The sequence below is a fragment of the Alexandromys fortis genome, unplaced genomic scaffold, assembly GCF_014885135.2.
Source record: "Alexandromys fortis isolate MF-2015 unplaced genomic scaffold, M_Fortis_MF-2015_v1.1 scaffold_35, whole genome shotgun sequence".
Taxonomy (NCBI): domain Eukaryota; kingdom Metazoa; phylum Chordata; class Mammalia; order Rodentia; family Cricetidae; genus Alexandromys; species Alexandromys fortis.
Genome location: NW_026067913.1, coordinates 9,977,985 through 10,002,628, shown reverse-complemented (window position 1 = coordinate 10,002,628; position 24,644 = coordinate 9,977,985). Strand labels below are relative to the sequence as shown.

General features: G+C 40.5%; 1 protein-coding gene across 2 annotated transcripts in view; it reads left to right on the top strand.

The window, feature by feature from the left end:
• Nucleotides 1-3,950: 3,950 nt before the first annotated feature.
• The window catches only part of Scfd1 (sec1 family domain containing 1), a 65,957-nt gene continuing 45,263 nt past the window's right edge, over nt 3,951-24,644 (top strand). For both annotated transcript variants that reach the window (XM_050138814.1, XM_050138815.1), the window contains exons 1-10: nt 3,951-4,054; nt 11,649-11,719; nt 14,106-14,194; nt 14,755-14,845; nt 16,217-16,339; nt 17,914-18,001; nt 19,550-19,639; nt 22,009-22,064; nt 22,872-22,957; nt 24,456-24,555. In XM_050138814.1, coding sequence (XP_049994771.1) covers nt 3,955-4,054; nt 11,649-11,719; nt 14,106-14,194; nt 14,755-14,845; nt 16,217-16,339; nt 17,914-18,001; nt 19,550-19,639; nt 22,009-22,064; nt 22,872-22,957; nt 24,456-24,555 — 894 coding nt within the window. In that variant the 5' untranslated portion in view covers nt 3,951-3,954. The remainder of the gene's footprint in view (nt 4,055-11,648; nt 11,720-14,105; nt 14,195-14,754; nt 14,846-16,216; nt 16,340-17,913; nt 18,002-19,549; nt 19,640-22,008; nt 22,065-22,871; nt 22,958-24,455; nt 24,556-24,644) is intronic.

The following is a 24,644-nucleotide window of genomic DNA, read 5'->3' as shown; positions in this document are numbered from 1 at the left end:
AAGAAAAAAAAAATCAAATTTTTCTTGATACACATAGCAGATGTCTGCTCTTGGTCATATACTGTTAACCCTGGGAAACACCCTTAAATAACAGGATCTTAATGCCAAAGGAAAAAACCCAAATGTAATCACAGTGTCATTTTTGTTTGTTGCTTCAGTACCCTTCAAGTTGTACTTAACAGAACTAATAAAGTTCCTTTCTTTTTTTTCAATGAGCATTTAGTCTTAAGGCATTTCTTTATTTTGTGTTACTTTTTGCTAGATTTTCAAAAGTAATTTAGTGATCCATCATCAGATAGTTCAAACCTCATCTCAGCAGGCAGCTTTCATTCCAGGTGTGTTGATTGATAAATGGGATCTTTACATCTTAACCTACTTAGTTCTCATGACGTTTTTAAGACTGTTAAATCCATGTAACTTAAATGCTATTTTCTGACTTGTAGTTGGAGTTAGTATTTTTCCTAGGATAGTAACGAGGCTAGAAGCCCTCCTACAGTGCTGTGTTGGGGTATGGAGGTATACTGTACTGAGAGAGTTTGGGCTGCCTACAGGTAAAAGTAGTGGTTCGCTTCTGTCAGTGTGGTCTAAGTTGGGAGATGGTGTCATCAACAACAGGATGTTTATTTCTTAAAGCGAAACGACCAGATTTTCAAAGGTATTCTAGTTAGTGTGGTGTGTAGGTTAATCTTTACACTCGAGGCTTATCAGGGAAATATCAGTGTTACTGCGTGGTGCTTATAGCGTGTTTTATAGCATAGTTCTTACATTGAATTTTTAAATACATAGTTTCAACATTACGAAGCAACAGTTTTCTGTTTTAGTTAAGTAAAAAGAGTGCACTGTCATGGTCTCTGTTATCTATATTTCCCCCTATTTAATTATATTGGAAGCTTTAGGAACCTGTACATTTAATGTTGAAATGCTATATAAAGGAACATATAATGGTAGGCTTTCCCAGTGACTTTGCTTTAGCATTCGGTCACATTAAAATAGTAATACCTAGAGTCTGTTGATAAACATTACCATTATGTCACTGTTACAAATTAATGTTGTGCTTCAGATAATGCAGTAAAGCATGAAACACTTCATCTTGAGTTACTTGAATGTATATTATCTATAACCTAGAAATTGTATAGTCTCTGAAAGAGACCCAATTTTTAGTTCTGTTTTTGACCATTTTCAAATATCCAAATATACCTACTGCACACCAGATAGTGTACTGAGATAGTTTATACATCTGTCTATTTAAAATATAACCAAATCACATAGTGCTGAGGATGCAGCCCAGCGGCAGAGTGGTTTTCCTGGCAGCCTGTGTTAAGACCTTGGGTTTCATCCATAGTGTCACCAAGATTTTAAGAAAAAAGTTTACAACAATAAAGTTTCTAAATCTATTTGTGCCACCAAATGTGAAGTGCTCATAGATGAAGACTTCCTGGGATCTACCTCGGGGTTACTATTGCGGTAATGAAACACCATGATCAAAAGCAGCTGGCGAGGATGGGGCTTATTTTGCTTACACTAACATGTTTCTCAGGGATGGAAGTCAAGGCAGGAACCTGGAGGCAGGAGCGGATTCAGAGGCCATGGGTAGGTGCTGCTCCCCAGCTTGCTCTCCATGATTTGCCATTTGCTTTCTCACAGAACCTAAGACCTCCAGCCCAGGGGTGGCAGCAAGCACAAAGGGCTCTGTTGCAGGAGCTCCCGCAATAGGGCTTGGCCCTCACCAACCAATCACTCATTAAGATATCCTGCAGGCCTGCCCACTGCCTGGTCTCGTGGAGCATGTTCTCAATTGGGAGTCCTTTCCTTGGATGTCTCCAGCTGTGTCAAGAATCAAATAATTACTCAACTCTTTCATAATTCATTTCTCATTTTTCCTTTTTTCTGGTTTTCCAAGTCAGGGTTTCTCTGTATATCTTTGGAACCTGTCCTGGAACTCACTATCCTTGAAATCACAGAGATCCACTTGCCTCTGCCTCCCCAGAGGATTAAAGGCGTGTGCCACCACTGCCCAGTTCATTTTTCTTTTTTATTAGCATATAATAATTGTACAAAGCAATGTTTATCAGGACATATCTATACATGTATGTAATAAACTTGAGTCACTTTTTTTCCCTTACTGCTTCATACTTAACCCCATCCCCTTCTCTCACTAGTCTCTTAACCTAATAGTCCACTTACAAGGTTAATCTTATTAAGTGGGTAAAATCCAAGATCTTTTATTTTCCAAGCTTGAGAGATCTTTGAACTCCTAAGAAACAAATTGGTATGGGCTATTCTATGATAAAACTATCACCTAATGTTTATTTAAGCCAAAAAAATTGGAGTCAGATATATACAGTTAGTAAAAAAAAAAATGGTTTTTACTCTGTAGTCACATGAGATAAGTTTAAAACCAAGATAAAATATTCGTATTAGCTTTGCAAGGATTTTTTTATATAGCTTCTCTTCTGTGGGGTGTAATTTGCTATCAGTTCATTCCCCCACTACACTACAGAAGCACTATGAATGTTAGCATTGTCTTTGTTTTATGTTAATGTGCCTTATAGTCTTGGAAGGAGTTTGTGGTGAAAGTTAAATGATTAAATTGTAAATTTGTATTTAAAAGTGGGACTGCTCATGTGACTAAAATTTAACTCACTGGAAGGTGGATAAGCCATTATGCTTCATAGTTCATGGATACTAGAATCCAGAATACTTCCCTCAAGGCAGAAACTGTTAATTTTACATTACAAGCTAGGTTGTTGGAGATCCCTTTAAAATATTAGTGATGGGGGGTTGGAGAGATGGCTCAGTGGTTAAGAGGATTGACTCTTCTTCCAGAGGTCCTGAGTTCAATTTCCAGCAACCACATGGTGACTCACAACCATCTACAATGAGATCTGGGGCCCTCTTCAGGGGTGCAGGTACACGTGCAGGCAGAGTATTGTATTCACAATAAATAAATAAAATAAATCTAAAATAAATATTAGTGATGGCACTGAAGAAAACCCCAGTAAACATTCTATTTGATTTCTTAATACTTAATACTTTATGTCAGCCATAACGTAAAAGATAATGTAATTCTTGCAGAATCCTGATTCTAGGTTAAGGTATTTCCTGGTAGATTAAAATATAAAATAGCCTGTTTTCATCTTACAAAATTAAATCTTTCTAGCTTTCGAGTGGAGTGCATGTTTTTGTTGTAAAATGTAATCTTGACTTTAAAAAAATAGGAAAAAATTTACTTATGTAATCTTGAAGGCCAAATTATTGAAGGTTTGATTTTTATCTCAATCTGATTGTTCAGAATTAACCCTTAATGAAATGTCATCAGTGAACTCATCGAATTGGTAATAAGTTGTCATTGTATATATTTTTGACAATAAAATTTATTATATATAGATGGCCGATATGGGATTTATTTCATACTCACGAAGTTTAAAATGTACCACCAGAATCATGGTGCTGGTGGCTTTTATTTTTATTGTGACCCCAGCCTTTAACGAGGTCCTGGTGGTGGTTTTTAATTTGCACTAAAAGCAAGAAATTCTGTAATTTGGCTCCAAGTTGATTTTATAGCCTAGCCGACCAAAACCATAAAGCTGGGTCGTTCGTTATGCTGTGGAAATGGGACTGAGAATTTTGCAGCGTTTGTAGGGAAGTTTTATGTTTTCATAGAAATAGGGAACGGACACTTCTGCTGTAATGCGTATCAAGAAAACGGTGTCCAGCGTTTCGGTGAGTCCTAAGTTTTACGAGGTTTTAAACGAAAGCGCGGCAGCAGTCACTCTGGGGCCCCGCTGCCCACGCTCCCGCCCAGAGGCGAATGTCAGGAGCCTCGGCCCGATTGGTCGGAAACGCTGCTGGGAAATCGGAAAACACCAATGGCTGGGAGGAGGGGCGTGGCCTGGGACGCAGGAGGCGGGTCGGTTCTCCGGTCCCGCCCCCTGATTCTGCTTCCGGGGCGGGATGGTGCGCCACGTCATCTTCGGGCTCCCAGTGCCAGCCGGGCAGTGGATGTTGGGAAGCAAGATGGCGTCCACGGCCAGCATTCGGGAGAGGCAAACAGGTACTCGGTATTTCCTTCTCTGCAGCTTGGGCCCGACCAAAGCAGCGACCTGTCTGTTGGCCGCCTTCTCTGGTTGTTCGTGCAGCTCGGAGTTGAGTTTCTTGAGCTGCTCCACTTTGAGCTGTAAGGAAGAAATGACTTTAGTTTTCCAGCTTTTCCTGTGGTACAGAGCGGCTTGAGTGGGCTGGTTCTGCATTACTGAGCTCCAGGAGGCCATCCCAGCAAGGGCAGGCAGCTGGTCTTTACTTTCCTACGTTGTCATTTAACGAGGACTCTAGATTCGCGTTAATTCATAGTTCAGGTCTCGCAGGATGGCTTGGTTTTCACTTTCAGGTCTGATTTTTTTTTTTTAAAACCGACATTTGCGCCGTAATTACAAAATCTGAGTATTCTTCTCAGAGCTCCTTACTTTATGCCGTGTTCTTTGGACCAGTCTCGGGAGAGCCTGAAGAAAAATGATAATGACTTCCTTCTGCAGCTTGCTGGAAGGGGAGTGGAGACTGTCAAATTAGCAGCGCCCCGTTTCAGTTGTCCCACAGATTAGTAATCTCAAAGTGGTATAAAAGTGAAGCACATTCGTACAGCTTCCACTTAATTCAGAAAATATAATTTATTAATATGAGATACTCCTAATTTTCCTTATTTTCTCTAAGCAACTCTAGTAACTTGATAATTGCGTATTGGTCCCCAAATAATGATTTATAAATAGCTATATACAATATAGTTATGTTATATTTGATTTATATATACTACTTGTGGAGAAGCCTTCTGCCAAAGAGAATAGAAATAGGCCACGAACCATCAAGAATGTTTATAGTTTAATTCTCTTAAAATTATGCTCATTTGTATGAAAAATATTTGGTTACAATCAATACAACATTCCAGAAGAATTTGAACTGTACCTGAAAAATAAGATAAAACTTCGTAGATTTGAATGTAGCATACTGAAATGTGCGTTACGTTTCTCAGTAGATAAATTAGTAAAACCTGTGAGACACAGTAAGGCATAACTTAAATATAGAATAGTCAACAATGGTTTGAGCAGTGCTTGAGAATTCATCTTATTTGCAAAGAAATAGAAACCCAGGTTTTCTTAGCACCTTGTGTCCAACTTAATAAAAGTAAATGATTTTACTACGCAGCAGCAAAACTGTCCTGAATATAGGGAGCCTTTTAAAGGTTGAATTTCTATCACAGTACATTTTAATATGCAGACACTGTAAAACATTAAAATCTAATACTTCATTTTGTCTTTCAGTGGAATAAATTTCATTGCAGCAAGAGTCCACATTTTTTACTATATTGCTTATGCTACATCAGTTATTAAGTTTGTTCCCTAAGTGAATTGTTTCTTAATTTCAGAAAAAATAAAATCCTTTGTGTTACAAAAGTAGAAGTAGCATTTGCTTGATTTCTACAGAGAATATTTTGGAATAACAATCCTCAAATATTCTAGGTAGAAGATGCTCTGATACAAAGTAGTTTGTAGTCAGCTTGGATGGATGAGATAGTAGTTTGTGCACTGAGAATTTATTATTGTTTTAGGTGGTTTCTGTTTTCTAATTTCACAGATGAAGAAACTAAGGTACAAAGGTGTTAAATAGCATACCTGTTTCTTGCTTTGTCCTGAAATACCTCTGTCACCTCAAATACCACCGCTTTGTGAAAACTTCCTTGATGACTTCCTTCTCTTTTCTATCCTCAGTTCAACAGTCAGAATAAGTTGCTTGTTGCTGTTGCAGGTTTTTGTTTATCTTCCTCTCAGTGTTGCACAGCCCACATCAACTGCTCTTTCTCTTATTGTGACCCCATCTGGCCTCTTAATTTTAATTATTATATATGCTGGTATCTTGATCAGTGTTCTGTTGCTTTGAAGAGGCACCACGACTAAGGAAACTCTTATAAAGAAAACGTTTAATTTGGGCTTCTTATAATTTCAGAGGTTTAGTCTGTTACCATGACAGGGGGAGTGGCAGCATGCAGGCTGACTCGGTGCTGGAGAAGTAGCTGCCAGTTGTGCATCCAGACCCCCATGTAGCAGGAACAGAGCGCCTCTGGACGTGGAGTGGGCTTTTTTACCTCAAGGCCCAACCCCAGTGACAGACTTCGGCCAGCAAGGCCACACCTCCAATCCTTTCATATAGTGCTGCTCTCTGGTGTCCAAGTATTCAGACCCCTGAGCCTAAGGGGCCACTTTCCTTCAAACCTCCACAGCTGGTCATTCCCAGGTGGAGGATGAATGCAGGCCACTTGGTATCAGTTAAGGAAAGCTTCGTTCTTCATGTTGCTTATGGAAAACTCCTGTGACTGTCTCTTTTTCTTCTTTTACTTTAACTCAGTTCAGATTTGTCCGTAAGTCATTCCATTTTTCTCTAACTCCGGTAGCTGTTGTCCCCCAGTACAGGCTCCTTGAGTTTGCACAATAACTTTCTGTCTGTAGTTTTTGTTCCCTTTCATTCTTTACAGATGCCGCCTGCACTAAACATGGCACACATTTGCCTAAAACTTTCTAATAGTGTCTTATTTTCATTATGGCATAGTTGATTTCCCAAGTTAACATATGACCTAGTTTCTGCTTACTTTGCCCACTGTGTTCCCTTCCTTGACCCCTCACCCGGATGTTCTCAGGAGGCCTTTCTAATCACTATTTATGATTACCCCACCTCACTTTTCTCCTTTTGTGGTCCCATTCTTCCTCACAGCATTTAGTATGAACACATACATTACATGTTTTATTTATTTTGTAAATGGCCCTCATCCTCAACAAGAATGAAATGAAAACTGCCTGAGGACAGGCCATTTTTATTCATCTGTTTGCCTCTGTGTGATTGACCCCCTATACTTAGGGCAGAATCTAGTACATGATAAGCACTCAGTAAACATGTGTTGAATGACGAGCAAACTGTTCATATAAATGATATTGTTTACTCAGTAAATGAGTGAGGAAAATTTTCTGGCTAAGGGTAAAGCTACCTTAACCAAATGTAAGAATATAGGGTAATGTATTTAGAGCACATAAAGAAAGTTTATCTTTTCCTTTAGAAGCAGTGATTTAAGCACTGGAGTGTTAAATTCTAATGAAGTAGAATTGCATTCATTTATCACTCTTTAAACATATGCCATATGCTTCATTAACAAATTAGCTGTGTTTGAGGCCAGGTGGTGGTGGCACGTGTCTTTAATTCCAGCACTTGGGAGGCAGAGGCAGGAAGAGGCAGGCAGATCTCTGAGTTTGAGGCCAGCCTGGTTTGTGGTGAGCTCCAGGAGAGCTAGGGCTGTTAGACAGAGAAACCCTCTCTCTCAAAAAAGAAAAAAAGAAATGTCTTTAACAAGTTAGCCAAGGCTCAGATTTGGAGAACCTTTCCTAACTGAGCCAAGACAAATGTGAGATTATCTGCTGCGACTGACCTCTCATGACGAGATGGATGAGCATCTGTTAACTCTGGCGAATGTCAGGTGACAGCTTACGTGGCAGCCCAGGCTGTGGTTCTTCCTGCTTTCTGTTGAATGAAGAGTATAACTACTTGTAGAAATAGGGTTTTCTTGTGCCTGGCCATGGGAAGAAAGCACCACTGAGAACACAGTCAACCCCGGAGCACTGTGTCCGTGCTGTGTGTGTGTGTTTGTGCAATGCCACAGCCGCTGTCACTCTTTGAAGTGGGCAGCAGTTGTTGGTAATATGTATTATTGTAGAATCAGCATTTGACAGGGAAAATAAATAGGTTGGACTGGCAAGCTGTTTTAGCAAGTAAAGGCACTTGCCACCAAATCTGATGACCTGAGTTTAAGCCCAGAACCCACACGGTAGAAGAGAACCAACTCCTGTGGTCTCCACTTATATGGCATGACTTATGTGTGGTATGAATTCTAATTGGCCTTAAAAATAAAAACCTGGAGTCAGATATAGGGGTTAATGCTGAAAGAGCAGAGAAACAGACCAGCCAGCCACTAGTTCTTACCTCTACTGAATCCTCAGGCCAAAAGGGGCGATCCTGTTAGTAGGAAACCTCAGACTGGATCCTGGGCTCCTGTCTCCTCCCACCTTATATCCATCCCTCTCTCTGCCCACCCATATCCTTCCCATCTCCACCCCTCTGGTGCTAGGATTAAAGGTGTGAGTCACCACCGCTTGGCTCTGTTTCTCTTTTAGACTGATTCAGTCTCCTGTAGCCCAGAGTAGCTTTGAACTCACAGAGATCTGTCTTCCTCTGTCTCCTAAGGGCTGGGATTAAAGGTGTGTGCCACCACTGCCTGGCCTCTATGGCTGACTAGTGTGGCTAGCTCTGCACTCTGATCTTCATGCAAACTTTGTTCTTTTGTTTGCTTCTTTGTTCTTGTTTTTTTCAAGACAGGGTTTCTCTGTAGCTTTTGGAGCCTGTCCTGGAACTAGCTCTTGTAGACCAGGTGGCCTCAAACTCACAGAGATCCGCCTGCCTCTGCCTTCTGAATGCTGGGATTAGAGGCGTGTGTCATCACCGCCTGGCTGCAAACTTCATTTGTTAAAACACAAACAAAATATCGCCACTTATGTGCATGCACACAAGAATACACAATAAATACAGTAGAAAAAGAGAAAACTTTGTATTTACATAAATACTCTAGCTTTCTTAGCTCTCTATCCATGGTTTCTGCAACTGTGGATTCAGACAACTGCAAATCACAACTATTCTAAGAAAAATGTGTCTGTACTAAATATGTATAGACATTCCTCTTGTCATTGTCCCTTAATGCAGTACAACAAATGACCAGCCGTTTCCATTGGTCTAGGTATTAATAGCTAATCTAACCATGACTTAAGGGAGTCCCCTTAATGGTATATAGCAAATACTATAAACCATTTTGTTTTTAAAAATATTATCAAAGAAAATTTATAATTAAATGAGAGAGACTTGAGCATCCAAGAAAACTTGGTATCTAAGGAAGTTTCTGATGGTGGTTGCCAAACCACCGTTTGAAGTAAACTTTTTTCAGTACTAGTGCTGAGCAGTATCTCAACCTTTACGTGTTTATTAGCTGTTCTTTCAAAGGCGAATGTGCTCCGAGGTTATTTGTTTGTATATCATATAGTGCTGTATTCATAGTTTGTTGTAGACAGAGACTGCACTTTGGTTTCCCGACCACCCAGACCCAAATAATCACACAGAAGCTATATTAATTACAACACTGTTTGATTAATGGCTCAAGCATATTTCTAGCTAGCTCTTTAGTCTTAAATTAACCCATTTCTATTACTCTATGTATCGCCACAAGGCTGTAGTTTACCGATAAGGTTCCTGCATCTTTCTTCTTCAGCAGCTGCATGGCATCTCCCTGACTCTGCCTTCTATCTCTCTGCATTCAGTTTAGTTTTCCTGCCTAGTTCTGTTCTGCCCTGCCTTAGGCCAAAGCAGCTTCTTTATTAACCAGTGGTAATAAAGCATACAGCATACAGAGGGGAATACCACATCATCTTGGATTGCAGATTATTCTGTATTACCTAAAACGCAAATGCATTTAAAAGTCAAAGTAGCCTGGCATGGTGGCACATATCTTTAATCAGGAGGCAGAGGCAGGCAGAGCTCTGTGAGCCCTGTGTACATAGTTATAAGGCAACCAGGGGTACATAGTAAGACCCGCTCTCAAAATAAATTAACAAGTAGATTTCAAGGTATCAGGTTATTTTTCTTTTATTTGTCTTATATCGTGTGTCTTGATCCCATTCATTTCCCATCCCTTCACATCCATCCTCCGCCCCTGCACCCCCACCCAACAAAGCAAAATTAAGAGAAAAAGGAAAAAAATTAAAAGGGGGAGAAATTAAAAGCCTGGTCCTGGGAGCTGCAGTGTGACACAGTGAGTCACCCCATAAACCCCTTTGTCCGTACATCTTAACTCGTAAGTGGTCATTGCAGAGAGTCACTAGTCAGGTTCGGGCCTCTGCTTTCTATTTCACTATCAATATCCTACTCTTGCCTTGGGTTGTGGAGATCCTACTGCTGTGGGCCTGTGAGTCAGGCCCCTTCACGTGCTCCAGCAGATCATAGATGGGGTGGATGCTGGGTCTTGGCCTGGGCAGCTGTAGGGTTGGTCCACCAGCCAGTTCTCCACTGTCCTCACTACCAGGGTGAGCTCTCCAGTGTTGCAGCAGTGAGCTGGGAGTGGGGCCAGTTCTCATGCCCTCAGGCTCGGCGCTCTCACACTTGCAACCTTAGGGCCAGCTCTAGTGTGTTGCCCAGGTGAGGTACAGGGGCCGCTCTCCTGACTACTGCAGCTGGTGAGAGGTAGGGACAACCCTTCCACTCTTAGGACCCCAGGGCCAGCTCCTCCACCTCTCTCAGGCTTTGATGGACGGGAGGAAGGGGAAGGGCATCTCTTGTCCACCCATAAGTAGCCAGTCTTAAATCATCTGATTTATACATTTTCTTGAATACTTGGCCGTCTCAGTTTCAGGTGCTTGCATGCAGGAAGTCGGGTTTACTCTCCAGCACCACTTACAAACTAGGAGGGATGGGCAGTGCATGCCTGCCTGTATCCCGGTATTTTAGGAGGCATAGGCATGGTATTAGAAGGTCAAGATTATCCTCTTGAGACTGACTTAATGAGACTGTAGCTAAAAAAAAAAAAAACCTCACACAGATATATGCATACACAGAGAACACCAGCATGTAGAGTTTCATTTTCCTTAGAAAATGTTTATCTGCTGTGGTCAATGAACAGATGAACAGATGAGCAATAAAAGCCACGTAGCACTGTAACATATAAAGCATGGCTGCTCTGGTTTTTGAAAGTGAATAACTTCAGTCATTATCTAGTACATTATGAAGTCTCATTTTCCCCTAGGACTATAAACTAATTAAGCTGTATAACCTTTGAGTGGATTTATTGGCTTATACTCTGGAGTAACTAAAAAACAGGCCTACTGTAGTGGGTTTCCATATGAAACAGTTAAGTATGCCATAGACAATCTTTGTAAAGATTGTTCTTACCTTTGCTTTCAGCCAAATAGTAGACAACAGTAGCGGTTAGCTATTAAGGCTGTCGCAAGTTCACAGTCAAAGCGATTTCTTTTGACTTTTGTATAAAAGGCAGTGTGGGGCTGTCAGGAGGAACAGAAAGTGCTTTTTCAGGAGTGTGTTTTTTTTTTTTTTTTTTTTTTTGTTTGTTTTGCTTTTGTTTTAGGTTATTTGAGACAGGGTTTCTCTTTGTATCTCTGGCTCTCCTGCAATTTGCTCTGTAGACCAGGCTGGCCGGGAACACACAGAGATCCCCTTCTCCCTCCCTGAGTGTTCAGATTAAAGGTATGCACCCCCGTCGCCCGCACAGTGTCAAGGATCAAACCCATGTGGTCTGAGTAAGAGCTGTACCACTGAGCTACACCCTAGACCCCGGGCACTTTCCACCACTTATTTTGGGACAGGTGCCTTTTTTTTTTTTTTTTTTTGCTTCCTAATGGATGCCAATTGGCTCTTGACGAAATTGTCTTACAAGATCTAGCCTAGCTTTACACATTCAGCCATGTCATTAGTTTTGTTGGCATTCATTTATATATTTTGTTTGTACTGAGGAAACAAACAAAAGCCTGCTCTAGATAACTGATGTAAACTTTGGTTTTCAGTGGCTCTGAAGCGAATGTTGAACTTCAATGTGCCTCATGTTAAAAACAGCACTGGAGAGCCAGTATGGAAGGTAAGAGCTGCGTGGTGCGAACTGTGACCTTTCTCTGAACCCTAAAATGATCGTAAGTGGGAGAAGTTTCTTATAAATCTAAAATTAGTCTGTTTTAATTAGAATTTATGAATATTTTTATTCTCTTTATTATCCCCTAGACAATATAGTTGTTTACATAGAAGTGTGGTATGCAAGAGGATCATGCAAGACATTTATAGTGCTCTGTCATTTTGTAGAAGGACAGTCCTTGATTGTCTAAGGATTTGGTACCTTGGAGGGTCCTGGAACCAAACCCAAGACTGTGTATCTATGTGCCTCCCCTCCCTGTGTATGTCTAGTGGTAGATGAGGTACAGAAGACATTTCCAGTAGTAACTACTGTCAGCGTCTCTGCTCCTGTGTTTTCAAGGCTTGAAAAGTAAGCAAAGGTCACGGGAGAGTAAGCGCTGTGGTAGTGTGGCAGTCGATCTCATAACGACGGCTCTGGGTGAGTGAGGAGTGGAGAGGCGCAGTGGACACAGGCTGTCCGTGCCGTGGGCAGTGTAGAGCAGAACTGCAGAGCCGCTGGTGGAGTGGAATAGGACTCAGGAAACTTCATGCTGGGGGGCGGGGGGAGTTACATTACGGGATATTTATTACTGTAATTCTCCATTTCGTATTTCCTGACCGCGGTTTCTACAGATAACAGACTGCAGAAGTAGAAACTGGGTAAGGGACTACTCTGTATTTAAGGTTTAAATAGAAAGAGTCTTGAAAGATTGAACACCTTTTAGAGCCACAGCAGAAAAATTGTAGCTTCTCTTGAGGAAATTTCTGGCATTTAAAAATAGCATGTACTAACAATAGCACAATTCATTTCACCCCAAGCAGTTTCTTTCTCTTTAAAGAGTCACTTCGGACAGTTGGAAACCCAACTATTGAAGATCTCATTTGTTAGCCCAACCTCCACAGCTAACAGAGTTAGGCTGACATGGAGTTCTATATTCAGGGACATTGGTTTTATTTGTGGTTGATATTATTAAGACATTGCTTTGAACTGTAGGCTAGGCTGGCCTCAGACTCACTGCGGTCCCCCGCGGTCCCTGAGTGTGCTATTGCAGGTGTGAGCCACTATATCTGGCTTAGGGACTTCACTTTTTAAGTCAATATCTATTTTGCCTAAGATGCTTAAATTCCTGAATTGTCTTTATAATGTTGGAACTTGTGATATTTTAGGGGTTTTATTTTATGTGTATGGGTGCTTTCCCTACATATATATGTGTGTACCATGTGAGTGCCTGGTGGTTGCCGAGGCCAGAAAAGGATGTTGGATCCCCTGGAACTAGATTTGCAGATGGTTGTGAGCTGCCATGTGAGTGCTGCGAATCAGACCTGGGTCCTCTGAAGAGCAGCCAGTCTCTTAGCACAGAAATGAACCTCCAGCCCTGTACTGTAGTTTTAAAAGGGGCTAAGATTTTATCTCATCTTTACAGGGTCTTAGAAAGGATATATATGGACTAATATGAAAAAAATAAGTCAAGTGTGAATTTGCTGTATGTTCAAAGTTCTTTCTTTCTTTTTTTTTCTTTTTTTTTTTTTTTTTTTTTTTTTGGTTTTTCGCTGTAGCTTGGAGCCTGTCCTGAAACTAGCTCTTGTAGACCAGGCTGGTCTCGAACTCACAGAGATCCACCTACCTCTGCCTTCCCAGTGCTGGGATTAAAGACATGCGCCACCACTGCCTGGCTCAAAGTTCTTTCTTTCTTTTTTATTTTATTTTTTTAAAATTTATTTATTATGTATACAGCATTCCTCCCATGTATGTCTGCAGTCCAGAAGAGGGCACCAGACCTCATTACAGATGGTTGTGAGCCACCATGTGTTTGCTAGGAATTAAACTCAGGACCTTTGGAAGAGCAGGCGATGCTCTTAACCTCTGAGCCATCTCTCCAGCCCCCTCAAAGTTCTTTCTTAAAGGCTAAAATAAGCACTTTGTAGTCTGATATTTTTGGTTTTTCAAGACAGGATTTCTCTGTAGCTTTGAAGCCTGTCCTGGAACTAGCTCTTGTAGACCAGGCTGGCTTCGAACTCACTGAGATCCACCTACCTCTGCCTCCCAAGTGCTGGGATTAAAGGCATGCACCACTGCCACCTGGCTGTAGTTTGATTTTTAAACTTGGAATATTTTATAAAAAGTTTCTAAAATTGTTGCTTTATTTAAAGCTAACTATTAATAATGTTTTAAAGAATACATAATTATACGGATGGTCATTTGAGTAGTGGTGGAAGTACGAAACTAAACATGGAAAAGAATTCAATATACTGATTACTGAATGAAATTGTCTTCAATGTTATCTTAATGTGGGTTCTCAGTTTTCACAGTTGGCTGTTCATTAATAACAATGTTTAAACAAACCACTTTTTTAAAGGTACTCATTTATGACAGATTTGGCCAAGACATCATCTCTCCTCTGCTGTCTGTGAAGGAGCTGAGAGACATGGGAATCACTCTGCATCTGTGAGTGTTCGCGGGTTTCTAACAGTGCATTTATCTTCATGTTTATTGAGAAAAAATTATTTCTTTGGCCACCTTGAAGTGAAATTTTTAAGGTCTGTTTGCAGAGAAAATTAATGTTAGGCTACAGTACCTATGCAACCTTCTAAAGTTAAAAATAGTCTCACTTTGAGGCCATATAACTCCAGAATTTAAGTGTATTTTGTTTCCCAGTATGTTTGGCTGATCTCTGAAGAAAAAGAACTAGTGCTCTTTGGCATCCCACAACCTCTAAAAGATTTCGCCTAATTTAAATATACTTTAAAAGAATCTAAATTAGTTCATCAGTAACGTGAGCATTTTAAGTGTTTAAATAAAGTAATAGCCATGAAATCATTGCTTTCTTGATTGCTAAGTTTAATTGTCTGATGCGTTGATGATAAATTGCACTACTGTATAGACACCTGCCTCTGCCTCCCAGTCCCGGGATTAAAGGCGTGCCCCACCACTGCCCGGCTCTTAACCTGACTTTTTAACAAGCACCTGAGGGGGGACAGTGATTTGTTGTCATTTCTGTATGCTAGCCTTTTGCACTCGGACCGGGACCCCATTCCAGATGTTCCTGCAGTGTACTTTGTGATGCCGACCGAAGAAAATATCGACAGGATGTGCCAGGTGACAGAGGGATTCTTATTTTATCTGAAACCTAAGATTACCTGATGGTTTGAATATCAAAACAGACTTATTTCTTTTAAAAACACAAATCTTAGATGTTCATTATAGAGAATCATAAATTCCTTTACCAGCTTCCACTTTGGCTTTTTTATACTATCTTTTAATTTTAATAGAGCAGATTCATGTTTTTTGACTGGAGAAAATTTTATCAGTAAAACACTAAGTCTGGCCTTTATAAATCTCCTTTCTCTGACAGTGACAAGCATGGTTCCCGACAGTGATATTTTCTATATGTTTTAATAAATGAAGCTTGCCTGAAGATCAGAGGGTAAAACTAAGCCACTAGAGGCCAGGCAATGGTGTCACAGGCCTTTAATCCCAGGACTACAGGGGAATAAAAGACTAAAGGAGACAGGCTAGGGGCTCAGTCTGCAGTCACCCAGCCTTGATAGAGGGAAGACTTCTCTAGTGGCATGGCTCTTTTGCTTTTCTGATCTTCAGGCAAGCTTTATTTATTAAAACATGACTAAAGTATCGCTGTAGTTCCCAGTAGCAGTTAGTCCGTCTGCCCCTCGGCTTGAACACTCTTCACCTTTGCTACACCACTTGTCCTCACACATGCTCTAGCTCGCAGTTAGACATCTTAAAATTGGTCACATAAAATTGTAATAACATTAAATCTTAATGTACATTCATGTATGCTTGAAAATGCCTACTACATCTTATATTTGTGGAAATATTTAGATATCCATGCCTAATGTTTAAAAATATTTTAAAAAATGATTACGAAATTGTACAAATTAATTCTGCTTTTGGGTGAAGATAAATACTTCTAGAGTAAGTATTTGGAATGAACACATCTGTGTACAATGAAAGAATTACTTCTTAGGTTATATGACCAAAGAAATCCAAATATAATCAGCATTTAATTATGTTAGATAGTATATTAGCTACTCATAGATTTAAAATACAACAGCTTGAGACAGGGTTTTTCCATGTTTCCCAGCTGGCCACACTCCTGTGATGTCCTCAGTCTCCTTAGTACATGGTTCTGGGGCTGCCACGTGGTGCTGTGTACTTCTGTGTATTCAGAAAACTGCAGGTCGAAGGTGTCAGTTTTGTACTATATATAGCTGATGGGATTTGGTTGATAATATACTTGTATAACATGGATTATTAAGCTATATTTCAGTGGCCAAGTAGCTGGCTTGTCATTACTTTATTCTCATAGAGTTTGCTTTTATCATTTATTTATTCTGTCTTTCAAATGTGTGTCATCTCCTCCAAAGCCTGGCGTTTAGTATAAGAGCTTTGTATTTACTGGTTCCCTGTCTACTCTCAGAGTGACAAATTCATTCATTATATTTATAGGATCTTCGAAATCAGCTCTATGAATCCTATTATCTAAATTTTATTTCTGCAATTTCAAGAAGTAAACTGGAAGACATTGCAAATGCAGCATTGGCAGCGAGTGCGGTGACACAGGTCGCCAAGGTAAGAGTCACTTGACTGAGTGCATTGTTAGTAAGAGCTAGCCGTGTCCGAGAGCTATTGTTACAGCTAACCTACGAAATAGTTAGACTTAAGTCTTCAAAAATGAGTTTATTTAAGTTGTCTTTAAAGTAGGAAAAGTAAAGCAGAGTAGAAGAATTTACTACTCACTGACTTGTGAGACAGAAATGAGAAGTAGATCCAGATTTGTATCCTGCTGAGATTCATGGGATCCTTGGAGCTCACTTTAGAAATAAGTTGGCAGTCTTGTTTTACATTGCTTGTGTTCACGTGGACAGTCCGTCCACACATCATCTCCAGACCTTCTTATTTAGGAAAGCAGGTCCAGAGAGTCCAGAGAGTGTCCTAGAAGGGTGAAAATGTGCAGCAGGCCAGCGTTCCTGCGCGTTCTCATCAGCTCCCACTGGGGTTACAGGCGCACTCTCAGATAACCATGACCTTACCCTGCTGCTCTGTGTGCCTCTTGAATTTCGAGAGGGCACAAGTTAAAGTTGTGGAGATTGTGTGGACAGGAGGGATGAAGTGTGCATTTGCACACACCCTCGGTACATCTTAGAGAGAGCCCGTTGCTGTTTGTGAGTGCCTTTGAAGGCTCCTTCCTGTGTAGTGTTGTTTAGAAATTCTCATTCATTTCATACAGAATCATAGGAACTCTTTTCAGTTTTTAGCTAAATTTAGTATCTTTCAGGTAGTTTTTTAGAATATTTTTAAAATTTTATTTGTGTCTCTGTGTATGTATGTACAGATGTAGGGACCAGAAGAGGGTATCAGATCTCCTGGAACTGGAGCTATGAGCAGCTGTGAGCCACCTGATGTGGGTGCTGGAACACTAGCTCTGGTCCTCTGGGTAAACAGATTGGCCTCTTAACTGCTGAGCCATCTGTCCAGCCCTTGGTAGTTTTTTTTTACCTTCTGGACTTGTCCAGAACTGCAGTAACTTCCCTGGTGCATGTGTAAGGGCTATGGTGCAGAAACAGCTGCTGTGTGAGTGTGAAAGACACCTGGTCACAGATTAGAGGAGGATACATTCCTATCACAACCACGGTTTTCCTTTTTACAGCTGTCTAAATTTTGTTTTCTGAAAATAATACTCTCTTTATTGCCCCAAATTTGTTTTCATTGTTTTAAAATGTTTTTGTTTCTTTGTTTTTTGTCTTTATTATTCTTAACCCCCTTTTTTAAAAAAAAAAAAAGACATTTTAATTTATGTGTCTGTGTGTGTGAATGTGTGCCGCATGTGTGTGGGTGCAAGTGGAGGCCAGAGGAGGGAAGGAGCTATAGACAGCGGTGAGCTGTCAGCCATGGGTGCTAGGAATGAACCCTGGTCCTCTGGAAGAACAAGCAAGCACTTTTAGCCACTGAGCCATCGCTCCAGCTCCTGTGCCTAACTCTTTACACTTATGTAGGCAGGCATCCTGCTACACGTATAATTTTTAATTATTGAATTTAATTATAACTTTTACTATTTTTGTCATTTAGTGATTCAGCCAAACTAAATTTTTAGTATTGCTGTATACTAAAGTTGGTTCATAAGGCTTTTGTTTGTTTGTTTCTAGGTTTTTGACCAGTATCTCAATTTTATTACTTTGGAAGATGACATGTTTGTATTATGTAATCAAAATAAGGAGCTTGTTTCATATCGTGGTACGTAAAGACACAAACACTACAAGTCATTTGTAATGTTACAAAATGAGTGGCGTGCTGGGAGAAAACAGTGATTCTGAATGTGTTTACAGTAGTGTATCCTAAAGTACAGAGGAGAGAGAGCCTCAGCCTAAATTGTCGTAGATAAATAAGACAATAAATTTGTTTTGTAGTGCAAGTAAGTACCAGTTCTCTGGCCTGCTAGCAATCCCCAGAACAGCTTGTACTAATGATTGGCTCCTGTCAAATGAGACAGTGTTTCCATGCAGGGGGAGCTAGCTCTCTAGTACCTTGACCTTAGACAAAAGTCACGTGCTTACTTCTCTGTACTTCCTTCAGTTCTGGCCCAGATTGTGAGCTGTCTGGGACAAGGCAGCATCATTCTTTTGGCTCACTGAGATCTGTCATTTGTTTTCTTATTGAGATTAAAGAAAAATTTTAAGAGAGTATATATATATTGGAGACAAGGTCTTGTTTTGTAGTGTAGGCTGACCTCAAAGTTGGGCTTCTCCTGCCTCAGCCTTCCAAAGGACTTGCAGGTGTCTTCGCTGCCATCCTGGGCTTCTGTGAGATTTCTGATGGTGGTTTTTATTCACAGAAGTCTGTTTGTATTGTGCTCATTTTTCAGACTAATTACCACCTAACTTTGTATTTGAAATCTTGTTTCCCATAGCATTTACATTAAACTTAGGAATTTTATTTATAAATCTAATAAAAATTAAAACAGATGTCTTTAATTTTTTCCTGGACAATTAAATTTCCCAGACAAGCCTGCTGTCTGTCGGTCCTGCTTATCAAGCGTGGTTAGAACACGTCACTGCTTAGTTCCACTAAGTACTCACCACTGCGTTTATCAGTATGTATGTCATTCTTCTTTTAAAAGTGATTCAGCCCATCCAGGCAAATTTACAAGTCTATTGAGTAAAACTGCTGAACATTAAGTAAATAAAAATAACTAAACTTGAATAAATATGAAGTCCCTTAAATACTTGTACAGTAACACTGAATAGAATTTTTATTCCTGTCTTTTTACTTCTAATGGCTGCTAGCATTCTTACCCAATACAATAAGCACACATCTCAGTCAAATGGAGCTCATCCAAGACACGGGAGCTGGAAGTCATTCATCGGGTTGGCGTTCCTGATGGGACTTTTGCCAGCTGCTCAGGTTGCTGCTCATAGACGTGGCCCTGGCATTTAGGACCCAAGAGCTGTGCTGCTGCAGAGATTTGACTCATGCTTGGCGATGGCGCAGAGTTCATGTTCAAGTGTTCTCCAGAGCACTTGTTTCATGCGGTGTGACTGGATGACAGTCAGCGACACCTCAGCAAGAGCGTGTGTCCTTGGATCTTGTACGGCCTGGTGGAGTTACTGTCTTTTTCTTCTCTGCTTGGGCAGTCCCCTTAGGGACTTGGGTGCCCAGTTTCCTCTAACGCTGATCACATTACACGGTTTTTATAATTCACGTCGGTATCTGCATGTTGTTCTGTATGTGCAAGCTTTATAAAGGTGTAAATTTTGATTGCCTGTGTTGTCCTCTCTCTTTTAGCCATTAATAGGCCAGATATCACAGACACAGAAATGGAAACTGTTATGGACACTATTGTTGACAGCCTCTTCTGCTTTTTTGTTACATTAGGTACGTTTTTAAGTCTGTTCCTTCAACGTAACTAATCACTTAACTCATTTGGAAATATTATGTACTGCAAATATTTTTTTTTTATTTTTGAAGTCAGGGTCTCATTATGTAGTTCTAGCTGTCTTGGAACTCACAGAGATCAGCCTGCCCCTGCCTCCCCATAATGAAGTTAAAGGTGTGCACGATCACGTCTGGCTATAATACTGTTCTAACCTGTTATGTAGAGAAGTTTCTCCAAAGTTGAGAGAAAGCATGCATTCTATAATAGTAAAATAAAAATGCTTCTTCTAATAACAATATGAGTTAGCATTCAGATCTATTTTATTTTCTTAAGATGAGTTCTCATAAGCCCAGGCTGGCCTCTATGTAATGTAGGCTAGCCTCCCAAGTGCTGAGCTTACAGACACATATCACCATAACCAGCTCAGCAGACCTTCTGAGTTAGCTCCCTAGATACTGTTGGTAATGCAGCTCCTTACCGTACTGTTGAGGTGGTTTGTTGGTGGTTCCTCCCTGTTGTCGGCCAATTTCTAGTTGTCTTTAGTTTCTATCATAGAAGCTTTCAAACATTTCTGAGTAGACAGGTCTGTGCATGGTAATTATCAAGACAAATACAAAAGCTTTCAGAAAACACAGAGGAAAACTTGTACAAATTCTTGGGCTCCTTCCTTGTAGAGATCCATCCTCCGTTACATCTTAGCCAGCAAGTTCCTGTGTTTTTTGTTTTATATCTATCTATCGATCGATCGATCGATAGATATAAATTTTGTTTTTGTTTTTTGAGACAGGGTTTCTCTGTGGCTTTGGAGCCTGTCCTGGAACTAGCTCTTGTAGAACAGGCTGGCCTCAAACTCCCAGAGATCCACCTGCCTCTGCTTCCTGAGTGCTGGGATTAAAGGTGTGCGCCACCACCACCCAGCTTGTTTTGTATTTCTTTGTAGCCATGTACCTCTGTTTTGTTTTGTTTTGTTTTGTTTCTAAGAGTGTTACCTCCATTAGGTTTTACATGTATTCTCACTACCCTGCAGGGGACTCAGGTTTTGGTTGTTTGTTGGTTGATTAGATTTTATGTATTGAGTGTGAAACCCAAGGCTGTACCAGGTAGACAATGACCTCCAGGGCTGTGTCTCCAGCCTTTGTGTTTGTTCTCATTGTTAAGAAAACTGCAGGTGTATTACCTGTAGTCCTGCTGTCCTGGCCACTCTCTAGTCTTACCTGTGGTTGTGGTTGTTGTTAACAGATAGCAGGAGTTATACTTTAAAGCACTAGAGTGGAACAGATGTACAAATGATAATTTTTAGGACACTCTTAATAATATCCAATTTTTGCCTTAATACATACTAAACAGTAAATAGAAAGCAATCTAAAGAAATTGTTGTTGATTTTTTATTTGTTTGTTTGTTTTTCTCAGAGACAGGTCTTCCTATGTAGCTTGAGCCCATCTTGAAGCTCTGTCTCCTCGCTCCTGCCTTCTGAGTGCTGGAATTGCAGCCTCCTTGCCCAGATGGCTAATTCTGTACTTCTTCTTTTTTTCTGTTTTTGGTTGGGCGTGATTCTGTTGAGGTACAGGATCTCATATAGCCCAGTCTACCTGGTCTGGAATTCTTGAATTTCTTGTCTCAACTTCCCAAGGGCTGGGATAAAGGCATGTGTCACCATGCCCAGAATTTGTACAAGTTTTTTTTTTTAATTTTTATAACAAGCTTGCATAATCCAGGCCATCAGAGGAGAAGTTTTTAAAAATTAATCAGTATTTTCACTTGACAGTATGCTTCCCTGGAAAATGAGATGCTGCCATGGCAACACATGGGGATCGTAGAAGATAGTCTATCTGTCTCCATGCGTGAAGTCTTCCTAGAGTGGTTGCGCCTTAGGTAGATCCTTCACTACGTCATAAGGAAAGAAATGAGGAGGTCCAGTGAGTTGAGGCCATGGGAAGAGACATTTAGGGTCACTTCACAATAGTAAAGAATGTGTTTGCTATAATCATTTAAGTTGGTTTTACAAAGGGATAACCATCATTTGCTATTAAATTATTATTAGTAACAGTATAGTAGTCCCAAACTGTTGTAGTCCCTAAGCTCTTTTTATTATTAAAGTAACTTCCGTGACTAGAGGTCGACTCATCCTTGGAAACTGCAGTTGGAGGTCCATATGCTGGCGTAGTCCATCCCTGCTCCAGTTTAAAGTCCTCCTCTTCTGGCTCTGCTTATGGGTACAGAGAAGTTTAATTTCTGAAATCTTGCTTTCAGTCTTGAGATTTCCCAGTCCTGTGTCTAACCTGAAATTGTTTGCATCTTCACATCTGCTAATTTAAAGTATACATTTTAATTAGTAAGGTCATTGTTAACGTTTTTTTATTAAAATAGGTGCTGTTCCCATTATCCGATGCTCAAGAGGAACTGCCGCAGAAATGGTGGCAGTGGTGAGTCTCGGCCTCTGAGTGCAAACACAGCCATGTGAGCTGCTCTCGCAAGCGGGTCAGATGTCTCTCTCAAGAGTCTGGATAGTGGTATCATATGTGACGTACCAATGCAGAGATTTGGTTACTTTGGGACTCCCCATCCCCACCTCCCCAAATGAAAGGCCACCTCTGTGCATGTCTCTGCAGCAGAGTAAAACCGCCAACTGTGCGTGCTGTCCTAGTCCGCACTGCACTTTGTGACATGCACTTTTGCAGGTTATTTTACACTTACCTTCCCCAAATTATTCTGCATTTAGCTTCTTTTAGTAAGTGCTTATTAGCAACAAACACAGCTTTAATATTGAATTAAAGAGAATTTCCTTTAAAGATTAAAAGAGGGATTAGGAGAAACAAAGAATTCCTTCAAACAAACAAACAAACAAGCCTGCAGTGTACACGGCACGGAAAGAGGTGGTATAATGAGCTGGGCCTTCCGTACCCTACACTTCTTGCCATCCCCGCCCTTCCAGACCAGACTTTTCTCTTTACTTCAGTCGTGCTAAGAGAGTGCTGGTCATACTGAAGAATGTTTATTAGTGATACCAGGGTTGAAATACATTTAAAAAAAAAAAAAAAAAGAAAAGAAAAGAAAAAAATTGGGTTTTTTGAGTGCAAGTTACGATGATATTGAAATAGTTAAAATATTTAGGTTCTGAATTACTACTTTATAAAGAAAGTCAAAGTTTCTTGATTATGTACTGAAACATTGAGTTACCTATTTAATATCATAAGAAAGTATTAACAGTTCATCTAAAATTTGATTTTCAGAAACTAGATAAGAAACTTCGGGAAAATCTACGGGATGCAAGAAACAGCCTTTTTACAGGTGACCCACTTGGGACTGGCCAGTTCAGGTGTGTGTGGCTGTTAGTTTCTGTTTTGATTTCCTTGTGTGATAAGAATGCTTTTATCATCAGAGAATGATTTCTTACTTTTTTATCTGGTGTCAGAATCAAGGTTTTGACTTAACTTGAAGCATAAATAGATACAAATAGAAATTATCTTCTTTCAGTAGAAATGTCTCCATACGCTTCCATCTGTAGAAGGCTTTCTGTTTACATGGCTTCCAAGGTTTGAGGCTACTTCCTCTCAGGGATCAATCTTCTTAGTTATAAGGAAAATGAACATCCTGTAGTTCCTGTTGAAACACTAATAACTTGCAAGGTATTTCTGTCTTCGGCTGAGCAAGTAATGCCAAAGTCGCTGACTGTTGAATGCCTGTTGAGTAGGAATGCTGAAAACCCATGCACAGCAGAGTGCATTTTGATTTTATCAGTGGGAAGCATTGTTGAAAGAAGTAGAGAAACTTGCTGCAATGTCTAAGAATTATTTAAAGAAGAGACAATTTTATAAAGTGAATTCTCACCTACAGATTTGGCTAATTAGTAAGACCTGTCAAAGCAGAAATAGCTGTCCGCTAGCAATGAAAGCATCATCTACTTGTTCATATGCAGTAACTGAGTTCTTAGCCTGGTGCACCGCCGCTGTCGGTACTTCCCGTGCTGACGGGCCATCTCAGCTCTCCACTCCCTCACGCCTCATCTGCCTTCCTTGACCGTCCTGAGTATCATTCGTCTGTTGTCATTGTTTGTTCTTCATACTCATACCTTACTGTTACTATTAAGTCTCCTTTCTGTGCTGTACCGTGTGCCCTAGGAACCAATAAAAGGGCACTGCTTTATTTGGTGAAGTTTACTTTCATCACAGTATTAAGGCATTTTATCATGGTTGAATACGTTTTGAGTTATTTTAGCAGTTTGTTGGATGGGTGTTAGTTATGTTTAAATCCAACCATAGACTAGTGGTTGTCAGCCATCTTGATTCTGCTGCCTGTAGACATGTGGTGAAGTCTGGAGACATGTTTAGTAGTCTTAACCAGGTGTGTGCCTCCAGAATCTAGTGGTGTGTTGTAGCATGTCGAGAAGCATCTTAGAATGCTAGACTTGACCATGCACACCACAAACCATGGTGAGCAAATTGTGTCAGGAGTACCACAGTGAAGAAACCCTACTGTAAGCCATCTTCCTCCCTCTTCACGTGCTCTGGAATAATAAACTGCACTCAATAGTAAGGCCATCACTAACGTTTAGTCTGGAGTCAGTGCAGTTAGGAAGACCCCCTGGCCTATGCTGGTGGGGCAGAGAGGCACTAATGTGGTCCTGGCGTAGGCGGAGACCTGCGTGGCTAATATGAGCAGGTAGAGGTGCCCGCAGCTAACTGTAGTAGAGATGTTATGTGTTCCACAGCTGTAGTAGCAGCTGCTCGTATCAAAATGGCACACTGGAAGATACTAGGAAGTTTGAAATGTGTACATTGCTTTCACATTTATATGATGTTCTGACACATTTGCAGCTTCCAGAGGCCCTTGTTAGTCCTTGTCGACAGAAACATTGATTTGGCAACGCCCCTGCACCACACTTGGACATACCAAGCCCTGGTACATGATGTGCTGGTAAGAGTCTACATACAGCACTTTTTATTGGAATGTGGTAAATTCAGTGGTTTCCTTCATTTTAAACTAACATTGTGGCTACAGACACA